Raw genomic sequence first — 18,299 nt, 5'->3', positions numbered from 1 at the left:
CAGTTAAGATTCCCGGAAATGTTCTTGACACGTCCATTTTACCGAGGATGCATTGATTGGTAACTTGTATGAACTTCGCAGCACAACTTCCCAACATTCATTTTGGCATTCAATGATGGTCGGGTTTCCGGTACATAGACCGCCCAAAAACGGGATAATTTTAACAATTTTCGCCATGTTATTCATCACTAAATTCACTTCTGAGAACATTTTAGGCGAGAGAGCTTTTGGAGCTCCATAAACTGACGCAGCCGCCAGCTTGCACCTGCCGGGGCACACACACACACACACACACACCGCAGATTCACACACACACACACACACACACAGGCACAAAAAGACACTCACAGCGCAGCAGGCAGAGGCGGGGGAGAGAGATATACCTGTTTCTTTTCGGGAGACTTGTTTAAATTATGCCATAGGCTATACATTAGATTTAGTATTTAGTTCATATTTTTTGGTGTATTTGTTTTCTGATTTATTAGAAGTTGGGTTTTAGTCTGTATCATAAATGAACAGTTGTACATAAAGTGGTAACATGCTATGACATGTTATGTAGACTAAAGGGGAGACACCAACCTTTATAATTTTGCTAATTTCCATCTCCCTGGGCATATACAGTGCACTACAATAATATAGAAATGATAATTCCACATAACACTAATAGGAAAACATAGGATACACCAGTGCATATGCCTACTTATTTTTTTATTTAAACTGACTTAAACTTAAAAACTAATAAAAGTAGGGATCGCGTTCCACTCTTTTGAATTGAATAAGATAGGGGTGTTTGAGCTAAACCATAAACAATAAAATGAATGCTCAATTAGTTTTATTTTTCAATATTGCAATAGTTGTAGCATTATGAGGTTTTCTTGTCCGGAGATTGTTTTAATACAAAGTGGTTATATTGTTGTGCTTTTTATTTCTAGCTGTTATTTTGGAGCCCTGCAGGTAGCCTCTGTGCTGGGAGTGTTGAGCAATAACAGGAAGAACGCATCGTCTCAAACTGTTAACAGCGTTTTCTGTGCTTGTGAACTTGCGGGTTCATTCTTCCAAGAACAATCAGCAAGAACGTTCTCCCCAAGAACACAAGTCTTTGCATTCTTGAGATACTACTTGAGAAACACCCAATGTTAACTAACAAACGCAGCTTCTATATTAATGGAAACACAGTGCTGGCACCAGCAGGACAGATTTGACTTAGCACCCCCCTGTATTCCCCACATTGACTGCCACTGTATAAGAGTGCAAAGATCTGCGTAAGGAGGAAGATATCGTTGTTTGACTGGGTCATAAAACACAGGACTTTTCAGCACGGGAGCGTAGTTTGTGTCCCAGAAGAAGTTATGGGGAAAACACAAGACTGTAATGCAGGAAACAGGTGTTCGTGTCCCAGGGGTACTATTTAAGGGTAGTGGTGTTTTAACCCAAACTACAATCATTTTTTATATTCTTAACTTTCTATTCTTAACATTTTGGTACCTTAACTTAACTATCGTTGCTGCATGACGGTTACCTTTTGTTTTGCTAAACTTAATTGTAACGGCCGCTGAAATGACCTTAACCTCACGGTGCCCTTTATCCGGCTCACAGTAAAATAAAATAATCTAAATTTAACTCTAAAGACCCCTGAACTTAACTGTCATGTGACTGTAATTTTGTAGGATATCATACAAATTGTTGTGCATAAGTCTTCGCATGATATATATCGTAATCATATATTGTTAAACCCTTTTACTTTACAGTGTGAATGTACAGGCTATTCTGTCCTGTGCATCGTTGCAGAGACACTGTTCTTTTCCTCATGACTGCTCCTTCCCCTCCCAGCCTTACTCGGGGGGATGATTAGAGGCAAGCATAAGAGCCTGTGGAGGATGACTCACACACAGCCACAGCTCCCATTAGGACCACAGCACGCCAACTTAACTGCTAGCATGAAACAAATCACAGCGTTCTTCCATTTGCATAAAGTCAGAATTATATTATGTCAAGCAAACAATTATGCAATAGGATAAATTATTAAACAGCTGTAGTGGGAAAGGAATGTGTGTTTAGCAGTGTGAGCTTCATAGTAGGATTGAAATAGGGAAACAGAAACAGAATAAGAGAGAAAGGAGAGGAAAGAAGTTGAAAATATAATCAATAGTAGTTTAGTTGCTGAGAGCAAGAAAATGTGTGGGAGATGTCAAATACTCTGTAACAGTTACACATGTAAACAGGAACATGGACAGCAGGACAGGGCTACAAATTAGCTATTTTTACCCAAGAGCAAGAGGGAAAGCAGATTGAGCAGGTCATTCGAATAAGAGTATATTCAAGTAGAAAGAAATGAGTTTGGCCTCACACTTATATCAAGGTAACTACATTTAATTCGTATTTGAAATGAATTTAGTTTGGATCTCTTTGGCAGCTTTTTCTTTATGAGACTCAATCATTTGCTGCAATTAGTTTTTTCCAGTGCATCAATGGTATGCACATTTTTACATTTAAATTAGCTGCCAGTTGGATGCCGAGTTACCTAAAATGAGTCAGGAAAGTATGGGTTGCAGCATCTTCAGCAGACATGTTGATCACTACTGAGATCAGAGCCATGGGATGGTTTGTGATCCCTGCTGAATACTTATTGGCTGATGGTGGAGTCTGTTTATACAGTACGGAGGATGTGTGCATGTGTCTCAGTCTGCTGCTACTAGGGCTGGGCAATATATTGATATTATATCGATATCGTGATATGACACTAGATATCGTCTTAGATTTTGGATATTGTAATATCGTGATATGACATAAGTGTTGTCTTTGACTGGTTTTAAAAGCTGCATTACAGTAAAGTGATGTACTTTTCTGAACTTACCAGCTTGTTCTAGCTGTTGTATTATTTGCCTTTTCCCCACTTAGACATTATGTTCACATTACTGATGATTATTTATCTAAAATCTAAGTTTATAGCACCAATTTTCAACCCTAGAATATCGCCACAATATCGATATCGAGGTATTTGATCAAGAATATTGTGATATCAGATTTACTCCCATATCGCCCAGCCCTAGCTGCTACCCACACTGCTGTTTGCTAACTTGGTAACATGAGTTGGTCCATATGGGGCGAAAGTGTTGGGGGTTTAAGATGACTCCTTCATCCATCCTTAGACATCCCTTTTTCCTGTCTTCCGGATCACTGACAGACTGGTAATGCACTCTGACCGCACAGGCTTATTCTGGCTGAATATGATTGGTGGATTCTCTGATTGAATAGTCAAAGGAGGAGTGACGGCTGTCTCATTTCCTGCCACTGTGGGACCCAGCTGTGTCCTCTTCATCAGAGTGGCAATCCATCATGGCCTGACAACTCCCTCGTCTGTCCCTGCCAAAGCTCTGACTCTTTGTTCGGGATGGAGAGCAAAACACAGACTGTCAGTTTCTCATTAGCACACCTTTTAGCCATGAACTATAACATGGTTTTGACCTTTTTATACAAAGCCATAGCTCTGTGTGTAGAGAACCTTTAAAATACCACCTACACAGAGATAAACATACGATTACAGTAAGCTTGTAGGATAAGAAAGAAATGAGTAAACCCTAGGAGATTTGGTCAAGAGTGTCTGGCTACAGACCTTCACTGTGGAGTCTATTCCAGTGCAGGCTCCACTGTCAGGACACCTAGACTGTAAGGACAGGTAATGCACGCAATGCACGCATAAAATATATTTTTATTTCCTGATCCTGTCAACACTATAGGCTACGCTAACTATTAGTAACAAATGTCTTATTCAGACGCGATATAGCCTGTTTGTCAAAATCCAATAAACTCTGTTTGGCAACATTGTCAGAAAAATATAAAACCTATTCAGATGTGACTTATTTTCGTCAAAATACAATAAACTCCATGCAGCAACATTGTCAGAAAAATATAAAACTTTTTTGTTCAGGCTATATGCATTTTCTTCAAACAATTAGCCTTTTATTTCATGAGCTTCAACTTTTTGTTTAAGATATTTACCATGTAAAAACTATTCTGTTTTGTGCTATTACAGTAGATGGTCCCACTTCTATATAGTTAGGCCATATATTTATAATTTGAGTTTCGCTTGTATTTTTTATTTTCTATTCGTATTTTTAACCACCATGGGTGAGGTTCAATAAAATACAACAAAAAAAACCCAGTAACATAGCTCTGTCTTCCTTATCCTTATGTTATAATCAAAGTGAATTATCCATACCATCTGATTGGCTGTTCAACTTGAAAAGAGTAGTGAGGAAAGCAAACAAACGACTGTGAAAGCGCACATAGAAGGCTCTTCTAATTTTGTATCTAATCTGATCAATCCAAAACACATAGGACTGTCAAAACTGGTTAAAACTGACGTTTGAATGTTCCTTCTAAAAACACATAGGTTTGAACGATTGGAATATGTATTTTTATGTCCACAAGATTGCAAACGTATGAAAAACGAGATACACAACTACTGATGTAGTTGTATTTATTTCAACATAAACATGTTTTTTTAAAAGATTGACATATACTGACACATTACAAAATAAACTAAATGTTCTACCGTGACATTTAATATAAAGACCATAGCGTTAGATCTCTCCCTAAACCGTGGTTGGTGCTGGATGAACCAGCTAACTAGCTGGCCGACTGGCCCTTTAAGATAGTAAAATGTACCAACTTAATGTTTCATTCACTCCCTCTTGTTACACCATAGGAAAGCACTAATGTTAGCAAGCGGCCGCACAGCTAGCCATCTCCTGGTATTCGCTGTCTTCCCGGCGGGGAGTGAAGCAGAGGGACCGTAGGCCTTGTTAGTTCTGCCGCTGTTGATTCAGGCCAACGCTGTTTGTTGTTGGTATCATAGCAACGTTTGTATCTGGTTTCCCTTTTAGAAAGACAAATTGATTAGCGCCGCCTGCTGGTATGGGGAGTGGGCTTGGTGTGTCAGAGCCTTAATATTTGTAAATTAGACAATTCAGCATACATTTTGCGGAGCTGACGGAGAGGCAACTGGAGATGTCTCTGCCTTCTAGAAGAGAATGTAGGTGTGAATGGGACCATTGAGCATTAGGGATCGATTTCTGTTTCAGTGGGATCTAAATGCTAAACATGCTAGTGAGGGAAGAACATTATTATAGGAAGTGTGCTAAGAAGAAAATTAATCTAGAGTTGAGCAATCAGTGGGAGTTGTCAGATGTGTTTATGAAATGCAACTGGTAGTCAGGTGGATGTTCTCCAAATTATTTTAGTTGAGGTTTGGTCTGAGGTTTGGCATGTTTATCAATGTAGGTGAAGAATAACATTTGACATTTATTTATTGAAGAGGAGTAACCCCTTGAGATGAACCATCTCGTTTTCGAGGGGGTCCTCTAGTTCAGGTACAAAAATTAACAGTGACCTTACAGCGGCAGACAAACAGAAAACAAAACACAGAAAAAAACAACAACAATAAAAAACAACAACTTACTTTACAATAATAGTAAGTGCAAAAATATATAATACATAACTTATACAAACAAGACATTCACTCATACAAGACTCTTATTGTGTCACAAGTTATAAAATGAAGAGATTAGAATAAGATTAGATATTGTTTTAAATAGGAAGGATAGTCCTTATAAATACATTTAAAAATAAATTGTAACCAATGAAAACGCCTTCTATCTGGTAGAGTCAGCCAGGACAGTTGATGGTACATTTCACAGTGGTGTGTCCTGTAGGGGGAGCGGAGAATAAATCTACACAGGCTATTGTAGGCAGTGTTAATAGACTGAAGGCAGGAGGCTGTAGTATTTTGATATGAGTCTGAGAAGACGTCGAAACCTAGTATTATTAATGAATGACAATGGCTGGTCGTCAAGTGCAATCATGCATTGGGCAAAATCCTAGTTATTTTTTTTAGAGCCTGCTTGACTGAGAAGTTATTGTCACATTGCTATGAGGTGGTATCGGGTGTGGTAGTAGTATCGGAGTCATTTTATGACTACAAGTAAATGCGCACGGCATCGGACCGATATCTGATACTGGCATCGGTATCGGTGCATCCCTAATTATAAGTATTATAAGTGTCTTTTCCTGATTTTACAGGCTGCATTATAGTAAAGTGAAGTCATATTCTGAGCTTACCAGAATGTTCTAGCTGTTCTATAATTTGCCTTTACCCACTTAGTCATTATATCCACATCATTGATAATTATTTATAAAAAATCTCATTGTGTAAATATTTTTGTGAAAGGGCTTTTGTCAGGGCTAGTTAGAGTCAGTTGCACGAGTCCTCCCCTGTGACAGTATCCACTCACATGTAAACAGCAGGCAGACTTTCAGATGCTATCAGACGGAGCTCTGGGGAGCAGGATGTTTACAAGGTGGCTAAAGGACAGCAATAACAAGATACAGTGCAGAGCATGCACTGCCTCTTGTCGTCCAGGACTGCTATACCACCCCTGTCTCACCCTGCCATGCTTACAGGAAATCTCCATTTCTTGGGATACTGTAAACATCAAGAGATCAAATATAAAGATTGAGTATATTACAAGTGTCAGGATTTTTATTTCAAGTCTTAACATAAAGCTGGTTCATTGTGTTTTTATGAACCTGTTATCTCCTGGTCTGTGTCTAGTCTCTCAGACGATATAGGTGTGGCATTGCTGTTGAGTGAATGGCTGTCCTCGGGCTAACACTTTTAGGGGCAGAACAGGGCTACTAATGGCTTTTTCTATTGCCTTATGTGCTCTCTCCATTCTGTCAGCCAAGGCCTAAGACAGCCTCACCCCAACACCAGCTAATGCACTTACATGCCCAGCCCTCTGCAGCCACTTCCAACTCAGAGCTACATTATGACAGATTATTCCACGTTTCCAATACAGCGCCTTCTTGTAGAGATTCACTGGCAGCAGTTCAACATAGATTGCCCAAACCCTTCCCCTGTTAGTGCCTGCGTCTAGTTGTCTTTGTATTGAAGTCGACTGCCCAGTTGGTGGCTTTCGTCATCAAACAATACATGGATGAAAAAAAAAGCGTTGGCTATACTCGAGCACGACACTATGCGCATCCTTGTGTAAGGATGACACTGCGCTACGAGCATGCATGGAGACGTTTATGCTCAACGCATTGTTCGTTGCTCTATCCTCTGAAACACCAAAAGGCGTACAAACAAAATAATCTGTGTTAATGTTTTTTTAATGCAATTGAACTGTAAACTTATTTTTTTAGGCCTACAACTTGAAGTGTGGCTTAATGTTTCAACAGTCATCCATTACTTTCAGCTAATCATTTGAACTGTAATGCTGTGAAAATGTGAGTGAGTGTGTCAGGGTTCAGCACCCACAGAGTGCAGAGGTTGAGAGAGAGGGAGACATGACCTGCGCACAGCAGCGTCTACCTGCGCGCAGAGAAAAAGTTTTTGAGAGGGCACATGAGTAAAGTGCGTGAGAGGGGTTATTATTGCACATTAAGATGGATAATAGCAAACATGCAAATACATTTATTGAGCATGGAATAGGTTTTTGTTTTCTCTAACAAAATGAAGTTTGCAAGTGTTGCTTTCAGCCCAGGCTAAAATTACTTTGGAAACCTATACTCTTGATAATGCTTTGGGGGAGTTTTATTTCATAATGTCACATTTATTTATTACCCTCTCTCCCTCTGACTCTCTGTCTCTACCTGCCGGAGACAACTCCGCCCCAAGAGAGTCGAACCGGCTGAGGAAACAGAATTTCGGTTCACGGCTGTAACGTTACCGTTACGCCACCGTTACCTATCCCAGCAAACTTTCTGTTGCTGCCGTTAAACTTGCTGATCTGCCAGAGAGTCACCGGGGGTTCGGGATCAGATCATGGGGATCAGACCTCCGGTGCAGGGTCTAATGTTCTAATATTAGCTGCTGCAGCTAGCTAGCAGCTAGCCACCAGCCCTGTGACCTCGGTCCCTGTGGTTCGCTCCCCGGTGCTGACTGACTCTGGTCCGTCTGCAGAGCTGGCGTTACCCGTTCTAGCTCAGCTGGCAATCTGCCGCGCTCGTGATTTATTCATATTTTCTTTTCTTTGCAGATAGTGCATATGCTATGACGCACTATGCCAGGCAGACTTGCTAGTTGCTTTTAGTCAGAGTCTGTACAAAACTTCCTTTGAATATAATGTGCATATAAATAGACGGAATTAATAAAATCCCCTGAAATAAATATAAGTAAAACATATGTATATGCTATGGAACTATAATGACTAATGCCTATGTTCATATGTATTGCCTCATTTATGTATTTTATGATCTATTTCATAGTCATATTTATGTAAAGGGGGGCAAAAAACGTCGCTCAGGAAGGTTACAGTTTCCCTCAACTGCAGCCGGGACATTCTCAAATGCTTAACGTGAAAAAAAGCTTAACGTGGTTTAATGTACCTTAACAATGATCAATGATTACCAAATTTCTCTCTCATATTGCTCCTCATGACCACTGAAAACTGAAAAAATCTAACCCAAAGTCCAATTATTATGGATGTTATCTGACAGATAACTGAATGATATCTGATTGATCATTGTTTAGGTACGTTAAACCACGTTAAGCTTTTTCATGTTAAGCGTTTTAGAATGTCCTGGCTGCAGTTGAGGGAAACTGTAGCCTATAACTTCCTGAGCGACTGATTATCCGTTTTTTGCCCTCCTTTACATACATATACATCAATATGGCTATGAAATAGATCATGAAATACATAAATGAGGCAATACAAATGAACATAGGCATTAGTCATTATAGTTCAATAGCCTAAATACATATGTTTTACTTATATTTTTTTCAGGGGACTTCTATTTATTCCGTCTATATGCACATTATATTCAAAGGAAGTTTTGTTATCTCACAGACTCCGACTAAAAGCAACTAGCCAGCCTGCCTGGCATAGTGCGTCATAGCATATCACTATCTGCAAAGAAAAGAAAATATGAATAAATCATGTTAAATTACGAGCGCGCCAGATTGCCAGCTGAGCTAGAACGGGTAACGCCAGCTCTGCAGACGGACCAGAGTCAGTCAGCACCGGGGAGCTAACCGCGGGGACCGAGGTCACAGGGCTGGTGGCTAGCTGCTAGCTAGCTGCAGCAGCTAATATTAGAATATTAGACTCAGCACCGGAGGTCTGATCCCCATGATCTGATCCCGAACCGCCGGTGACACTCTCCCAGATCAGCAAGCTTACGGTAGCAACAGAAAGTTTGCTGGGATTGTTAACAGTGGCGTAACGGTACCGTTACGCCGAAATTCTGTTTCCTCAGCTGGCTTTTGACCATGAAAAGGAAAAAACGCCTTGTATTTCAATTTCAAATGTTGTATTTTAAAACGAAAATCAAATAACCATTCGTTTTTTGTTTTTTAATACCCGTTTATGAAATGAAAATCGAATGAACGAAAAAGTACACGGACCTAAAACAGAGATCTGTTTTCGCAAGTGAACCATTCAACTTTAGGGTTGGGTACCGAAACCCGGTTCCACTATGGAACCGGTTCCTACGCAAACGGTAGTATTTGGACCGGATTAGGTAGGTAAGTAACTTTTAAAATGCCATATTTTCCCTCTGGGCTCACCAAAACGGACGTAAAAGCATATTAACCATTCACTGCACGTGATCGCTAGTAAACATATTACACTTGCTCTGCTAGTCTATCGTTCAGGACAAGACCCTGTAGCCTGGTGGTGGGGGAGGTGGGACAGCCTCCACAAATTGTCTGCCCTTTCAAACTCATACCCGTGTGTACAGACCTCTTAGGCTCCTCAGTTGAAAAATGTAGGAGTGACTTAGGCCTACATAAAGTAACTGCTATTAATATTGTAGCTTATTTGTACAATAATACAATAGTGTTATGAATACAAAACATTATGAAGTGTAATATTTTCTATTTTGAAATATTGATAAATTAATTGTCAGTGATATTGAATAGCCTATAGGCCTACAGTAGTATAACGGGCCACCCGTAAAGTTCGGCAGGCATGTGAACCGGGGATTAATTGCAAATGTACCATCATAGTGTGAAATCATAGACTGTATAATATTAATGGACAGAGCATTTGTCACGTCACCCATTGGTTTGTGGAGATCTGCTATGAGTCGTTTGCCGTTACGGGCGCAGACATCCTGGTTGCGGATGTGACAATTTTTAGACGAGAGGGAGGAGTGAGGGAGGTGCTTACACTCTACGTTACGTTACACACTTTCACTGGCAATCGCATTATAGCCACGCCCTAAAACACCCCCTGCTTTATTGCCGATATTAAAATCAATGAGACCATAATAAAAAAATGAACATCATTCTATATTGCAGAAGACTTAAAACTAGCGATTGAGACCATCAACTCATTATGAAAATGTTCACTGAGGTAATAAATCAAGTGAGAAGTGGGTCACTTGCTCATAGACTTCTACAGATACCGACCTCCTTTTGCAACCGCATGTGTCGCCCCCTGCTGGAATTCAGATAGAATGCAAAAAAAGGACTTAACACGACATACGACATGTTTTTTGTTTTACAGGTTATAAAACTGTCTCTCAATTTAATATGTAGCCCGCCGCGCAGACAGACAGCAGTCGTGGCTCCCACGGACGGAGAGCTCTGCGTCCAACAGCAGCGGTTTCTCGCTGCGCTGCCGGTCCCCAGAGCAGCATGGTCAACTGGAGAGTCCGACACAGTCTGACTCTGCAAACGGAGATACCATCAGCGCTATACAGCGGAGTGTTCAGATCCAGTCAAATCTGCGCCAGCTGCATGTGTATACAGTAGCGACTGTGGATGAGAGGGAGGCTGGCTGCAGAAAGACGTTTTAGCGATCGTGATATTCCTTTGGCGCTGGCTAAAACCTCTTCAACGGGTGCCAAAACTTTCTCTGTGCAGTAAAACCCCTGAATAAATACCGGTAATAAATTCATAATACTAACCTTTAAACTCCGGATGGACTCCGTCCTACTTCTCTGTGGGGAAAAAGATTGATGTGGGGAAAAAGCTATTTCTTCTTCTGTGTGAAAAAGCAACTTCTTCTTCTGTGTGTTAATTAGCGGATCGCTATGAAAACATAACCCTATGAAATGAGACACCACTTGGTTATGGTTATGTCATCATACATGACGCAAGCTGGCTGCTACATCACCAGAGGTGACAAGTATTGATCACAAACTTCCAAGATGCCGTCTGCATGTGTGTGTATGTTTCAGTTATCACTGTTTTGAATGTCTGTGGTCTGTGTGTCTTACCCCTAAGGGGTAAGACAGAGAAATGACATTCAGCCTAACCCTATAGTCACATTAGCTACAAGAGACAGAGATAAATTCACAGTTGGGTCTGTTGTGTTTGTGAGAAAAAAAAAAGAGAGAGAGAGAGAGAGAGAGAGAGAGAGCAGATACGGCAGTATGTGGCGATCAACATTGATTATGTGGCGGGCTGCCACAAATATATCAATGTATGGGAAACACTGCAGTGGACTCGTCAATAGCCAGGGATATGAGTTGCGCTTTCTTGACCTCATCAAGTACAAATCGCTGGACATCCTGTGCCCATGACTCACCCAGACATGGACTCTGCAAGCGGATGTTGAAGCAGACAGGTGTATTTGCTTAAAATAGGAATTATCCTGTCCATAAATTTGTCTGTTTTTTGAGACCATGCACTACTTAAAAACCTCAGTAGTGGTAAATGGTTTGTTATCCTTGGCGAAAACCCCAGACAGCCTGAAGAGATGCACTTGTTGCCCTCTGTTGTTCAGTTAAAGTTTGGCTAATAATTCCGCTAAAATGGGAATATCCAGCTATATCCATCCAAGGTAAGCTATTTTTCTGTGACGGTTCTCTGACTGCTCAGGGTACGACTCTTTGAAAGTTGCCTGCTTTGTGTTATGATGATGCCGGAGATTGTATATTTTTGCAACAGCGATCGTTTAATTGCAAATGAGGCACGCAGGTTTAGAAAGACGAATGTATACATCACTCCGTCCTCCATTAAAAAGCTACGTTTTTTTTGCTTTAGGCTCTTTGAGAGTGACATTTTTAGCTGACAACAGGTCTTTCTTCCTCCAAGCTTTTTCCACCAATCAGGACACTGCATACTACAGTGACGTAATCACCGATTTTAACCATCACTGTTCAGTGAGCTGCCACTTATGACAACCTTACACCAGGTTTTGCCCATCTCGACGGTCCGACAAAATCAAACATATTTGATATCATAGTAAGTTTCAAGTATTGGTAGTGAAGTTAAATCACGTGAAAATTGTCAACAACCAACGGGTGCGCTCCCTCCAGCACCAAACAAGAAGCAGCAAATGGCTAGAGTCAGTCGTGTTTATGGTTGCTATGGCGCCGCGCTAAGCTAAACGTTAAAGAGGGAAAGTTGACGATTTTCAACTCGTCTAAAGCGCATCATCCAACGGGCCGCCATTAATCTGCATGTACGGCGGAACAGAAAATCTGCAAAATTTCCCTAAAGTTACCAGCTAAAGCTAGCAGTAGTTAGCTAGCTGGGTTACATCTTTCAAAACGAATCTAGTTGTAGTCTTGCAATTTGTGACTAGAAGTCGACAAATATGGGTTTCTCTCTGGCTGATGCCGATCGTTAGAAATCAGGGTCGGCTGATAGCCGATAAATGCTGCCGATTTATTTTGGCCGATATTTGGCTGATATGTGCTTGTTTTTAAACCTCTATTTGAAAGAAAAATTGAACACTAATAATTAGTTAAGATACACAAAAATAATAAATAGTTAAGATACACAAAAATAATAATTAGTTAAGATACAACAAAAACATTTGTGAACACTTGTATACTTAAATAAAAAATGCATAATGTAAAAACTTATTGTATAAATAATGTATAAAAAATATATTAAATAAACGAAACAGGTAAGAAGAAAATAAACTTTGTCAAATAAATATGCATTTGCATTTGGCCTTCCCTGGTGTTGGCTGGGTGAAGCGCTACCATTAGGGGGTGGTTTTCTTTTCAGCCATCAGACTGTAATGACTAAAAAAGGGGGAAAATACAAGGTTAAGTTTGTATTTTTGTATAGTATCTTCATCTTCAAGTCATTTTATAGATAGGTATAGATATAAAATCTAACTTTTTTTTTATAATTCCGCTAATAATTCCGTGCACTGTAATAGTAAGTAATACAAGGCTGAAAACGTTTATATCATCTTCCCAAAAACTGTCCTGAAACATGAATTTTTGGTTTGTTTGTTTTGTGTGACGGACAAAGCCAAATGGACATAACCTATTGATTGCAAAAAGGGGGGAAAAAAACTTTGTACATTACACAGCCTGCATGCAAGGACAACACCGGCTACTAGCGATGACGTTGTAGATGCTATGTAGGACCCAAAGACTGTAGACACGTGTAAAGAGGAAAGTTAATTGTGAAAGTCATGTGCACTTTTCTTGCAAGATATTTTGACAATTTTGGTTGAGTTTCCGCTGTCACATGCAAACGACTAGTTGCATTTATATTATAAGGGGCATTGTAAAGTGCAATCACGCTTTTGACTCTGACACGGTGCTGCTGCAGTGTGTGTGTGGGTGTGTGTGTGTGAGAGAAGGAGCTCCACTCCGCACACAGCCTGAGAGGGAGTGATTGATTCTCTCAGACACCAAACTAGAGGTGTGCATACGAATAATAAAAATCGAATTGTCGACAGTTATAAAGTTAGTTGCGTTGCACACACTGCTATTTTGAGGATGCATTATGAAAAACATTGGAGCCTGTGGTCTTTCCGAAACGGTGTGCTTAGCAACGACGCTTGCAAAGCAAAGCCAGTCCTTCACTAGTCTGATTTGGTGCGGTGGTCTCCCTTTCTCTGCATTGAGTTGACAACCCTCTCAAATACAAGACACACAAACAGAACAAATAAAAGTCTCAGTTCTAAATTCGAACTTAATTATTGTGACATGATAGCAACCCTTCTACCATGATAATGCAACTTCAACTACACTATCAATATCCAAAGTAGCCGGACGTTATGTCGCCTATTCATGTTTTTTCTCGAAGTTGGCAGTAACATGTCATAGTTAACTAATTAAATATATAGGACTAAATATATAAGAATTTAATCCTTACCGTTTTCTCCAAAGAACTTAGCTCCTCCAAAGGCACTGGATGAGGTCTGCTCACTCTGCTGGTAATTGACTCTAGGGGCAGCATGCATCAAACACGTGTTCCACAACAACAACAACACTAGGCTGCCCGCAGATGCGCCTGCCTATTAATCGGCTTGATATACTTGGATATTGGCCTATGCCGATTATGTAAAAAATGCCAAAAATCGGCTGATTAATCCGATCGGTCACCCTCTACGTGTGACCCTCCAAGATCCCCAGTCTTTCCATATTATGACTTAAAATGTGAGATGATTGTCCTTAGATGTGAGATGGTGTCAGACTTTAGTCTCTTCAAAGTCTGTTCAAAGTCTTCTAGTGTATGGTAGGCATTAGTCTGAGATCATTTTCTAGTTAAGTAGCCTATCTAGTTATCATTATGAATCTCCTATGGGTTTTTTTTAGGAAGAAAGTGAAAACATCAAACAATGAAATACATTTTATTTTATTTTGTAAGCAGACACTGCCCCCACAGTGTCTGCTTAGAAAAATGTTGTCCCTTGGAAAAATGTAGTTGATGACCAATGCTTTATATTGTATGGTGCTCATTTACTCAGTACAATTATCATGTTGTCCAAAGAGTATTAAAACATAGCTGTCAGGGAACGACCAGGAGACAGACTGGAGTAGTTAAACAGAGCTTTATTTCAATGATCCAAAACTGAGAACAGAGAGAACAGGCAGGAATCCGGCAGCAGAGTAGGTCCGGCTCAGAGCAGCAGGCAGACAACAGGATACAGGACTACAGGTAAGGTGAACGTGGACGAACTAGACATACGTGAGTGGTCAGAGCGTCGTGTAGAAACGAGACTAGACAAAGTGCATGTGTGTCTGTGCTGCCTATGTAGGTGGTTGTTGATTAGCTGCAGGTGGTGAACTGAGGATGTGGCTTGATGAGGTGCAGGTGTGTGTAATTAGGACTGAGGGAACTGGGAGCGTCTGATCTGCGTGAGTGACGAGGAGTATGAATCAGTGGGAGGAGTGTGTGCTGGAGAATGAGAGAGAGAGGAGTGAGTGCTGGTGACGGTGGGACCCTGACAATAGCAATGAGCCACACTGTTGCAATGGGTGTCATAATATGTACCATGTTTATTTTGACTAAATCCCCCACACAACGTCCTTCTGCCCCAAATACTCCTCAGAACACCAATTGTGTATTAATCCGCCTCTGAAAACAGTCCACAACAAATACACTATTTGTAACTGTATGTGTGAGCTGTTTACATTACATAAGATTTACATCTTGAGCAGAAACCAGTGGGTTTGGGGCTGAGAGCCACAGACAGAATATGTTGTTTGTGGTTTTTGGTCTTTTCATGGGATTAAGAAAAACATAGATCGACTTCTTACAACCGCATCAGTGTTGTGGAGTGAAGTGAACAGTATTAACAGTGCTTTCTTTGTCTCTGCATTTGTGTGTGTTTAGGCCAACGATGCCTCAGGGAACACGTGGAACTGGCTTTACTTCATCCCCCTCATCATCATCGGTTCCTTCTTCATGCTCAACCTGGTGTTAGGTGTGCTGTCAGGGTGAGTACAAACTGTGTGGATGACCTAAGAAGAGCATTTCAAAAGATGTTCTTTACATTTTTACCAAGATTTACCCCAATCTTAACTAGGGATGTGCGTGATTAGTGGACTAAAAATTCAAATTCAAATTATCACATACACAATCATACACAGTACAATGTGCAGTGAAATTCATTGTGTACTTGTAATAAAAACAATAACAATAAAATCCATGAAAGATAGTTACATACAAAACAATAGAGTAAGAGAATAAAAAAAATGAGGTGGTGGCTGGGGGGCTAGCCACAGTTCTCATTGAGCAGACGGACAGCCTGAGGGAAGAAGGTCCTCCTCATTCTCCTCATTTGTTCTCAGGCAGCGATAACGCCTCCCTGATGGCAGCAGAGAGAACAGTGAGTTGCTAGGGGGACAAGGTTCCCTGAGAATTTTTGTGGCCTTAGCCTTGCAGCGCCTGATGTAAACGTCTTGCATATTGGGAAGAGGAGCTCTAGTGATACGCTCAGCCAAGCGGACCACCCTCCTAAGGGCCAGGTGGTCTTTTTGGGTGCTAATGCCTATCCAGGTGGTGATACTCTCTATGGCGCATGTGTAAAAGTTCCTGAGCACCCTGACGGAGAGCTTAAAGTCTCTCAGGCGTCTGAGAGGGTGGAGACGCTGACGGGCCTTCTTTCCTAGGGAGGTGATGTTAGGTCCTGAGTGATATGAACCCCCAGGTATTTAAAGCTGTCCACCCTCTCCACCTGAGCCCCGCTGATCTTGAGTGGATGGTAGATCCTCTGCTGTTTCCTGCCGAAGTCCACAATCAGCTCTTTACAGGGTTCATGTTTTCAGAAAACCTGAAAAGTTATGGAATTTGAAAAATGCAAATTCCAGGCCTGGAAAGGTTTTGGAAACATAAAAAGACCCAGAAAGTTTTGAAAAAGCCATGGAATTTTCTTTTAACACAGCATAATAATATGTCATTAATAAATGTATTTTCACGTCGTCTTAACCTCAATATTCTATTCGGGGAGCGATATTATGAATCCCACTATGAACCACATAAATTGTCATTCATTTTATAGTTAAACCTCTGAGGATAAACTTTAACACAGGTTTGTATTCTTATTGTATAATGTCAACTGACATTTTCAGGAACACATAGTCATGGAAATTTGCCGACAAGTCATGGAAAAGTCATGAAAAAGTCATGGAAAAAGTATTGGTTAAAATGCGTATGAACCCTGTCTTTAGTTTTTGTGACGTTCAGCACATAGATTGTTTTCCTGGCACCAATTCTAAAGGTGGTTGATTTCCATCAGGTAGGCTTTCTCGGCGATCAGACCTACCACAGCTGTATCGTCAGCAAACTTTACAATGATGTTGGAGTCTGACGTAGCCATGCAGTTGTAGGTGTATAATACAGTACAGCAGGGGGCTCAATACACAGCCTCGGGATCCGGTGTTGAGGGTGAGGGGGCATGAGACATGGTGGCCCACTTGCACTACCTAGGGTCTGCTGGTTAGAAAGTTGAGGACCCAGTTGCACAGGAAGGAGTGCAGACCTAGGTCTCTCAGCTTAGTGGCCAGTCTGGTGGGTGTTAAATGCTGAGATATAGTCCACAAACAGCAGTCTAACATCATTTCCGCATTTGGTGTCTAAGTGGGCTAACGTTTTGTGGCGCATGTAGGCTATGGCGTCGTCTGTGGATCTGTTGGGACGATATGCAGATTGCAAGGGGTCTAGGGTGGCAGGTAAGGAGGATGTGATGAATCTTTTAATCATCTTTCTCAAAACACTTCAACACCACAGATGTAAGGGCTATGGGGCGGTAGTCATTTAAACAGGTAGGCTGGGCTTTCTTTGGAACAGGGACTAGGATAGACTTTTTAAAGCAGGTGAGAGTAATAGATATAGATAATAGACTGTGAGAGGGAGAGGTTGAATATTACCGTGACTACAGGTGCTAGTTGGTCAGCACAGGCTTTAAGGACACGGCCAGTAATACTGTCTGGTCCAGCTGCCTTCATGATGTTGACACTTCTGAATGTCCTTCCCAGGAAGGTAAAACGGGGGACATTTGATTGTCAGGAGCTCCAGGTTGGGTGAGCAGGAATGTGTGAGTTGATGGACGTTTCTGCTGTCACACCAGTAGTTGTTCACCATGAGACATACTGCACCTCCCCTCGACTTTCCGGACTCTCTCGTTCTCTCCATGCAGTGAACTGATAGGTGATCCGCTGGTTGAATTGCGTGGTCTGGTGTCGAGGGTTGTTAACCATGTCTCAGTGAGGCAGATGATGTCTTGCATGTCCGTCTGGTATTTAATTCTGTCTCTGAGCTGTTTTCTATTGACTGAACGTTAGCTAGCAGGATGCTGGGCAGTGGTGTGCAGTGTGCCCTGTTCCTCAGCCAGTTTCTGATGCCTGCCCGTTTACCTCTAGGCCTTCCCCATGACCTGTTGCTAGCGTGTCCGTTGTTGTTATTGTCGGCTCTGCTCACGATGTCACTGGGCCAGCTTGGATCAGGAGTGAAACCTTCAGTGAGACGGCATGAGTCCCGTATGTTTAGAGTGTGTTGTATGTAAGTGACTTAGCTCAGGTTAGATTAGTAGATTTAGTAAAAAAAAATCAGAAAAAAACAGACGGAGCAGGTACATGAGGGCTAGTGG

The 18,299-nt window shown here is 41.2% G+C and overlaps 1 protein-coding gene across 4 annotated transcripts in view; it reads left to right on the top strand.

The window, feature by feature from the left end:
• The window catches only part of cacna1ba (calcium channel, voltage-dependent, N type, alpha 1B subunit, a), a 228,730-nt gene that overhangs the window by 86,747 nt on the left and 123,684 nt on the right, over positions 1-18,299 (top strand). For all 4 annotated transcript variants that reach the window (XM_028577443.1, XM_028577440.1, XM_028577441.1 and 1 more), the window contains exon 7: positions 15,545-15,648. In XM_028577443.1, the coding sequence (XP_028433244.1) occupies positions 15,545-15,648 (104 nt within the window). The remainder of the gene's footprint in view (positions 1-15,544; positions 15,649-18,299) is intronic.

The sequence above is a fragment of the Perca flavescens genome, chromosome 5, assembly GCF_004354835.1.
Source record: "Perca flavescens isolate YP-PL-M2 chromosome 5, PFLA_1.0, whole genome shotgun sequence".
Taxonomy (NCBI): domain Eukaryota; kingdom Metazoa; phylum Chordata; class Actinopteri; order Perciformes; family Percidae; genus Perca; species Perca flavescens.
Note: the sequence above shows the minus strand (reverse complement) of the source record. Positions and strands in the feature narration are given on the sequence as shown.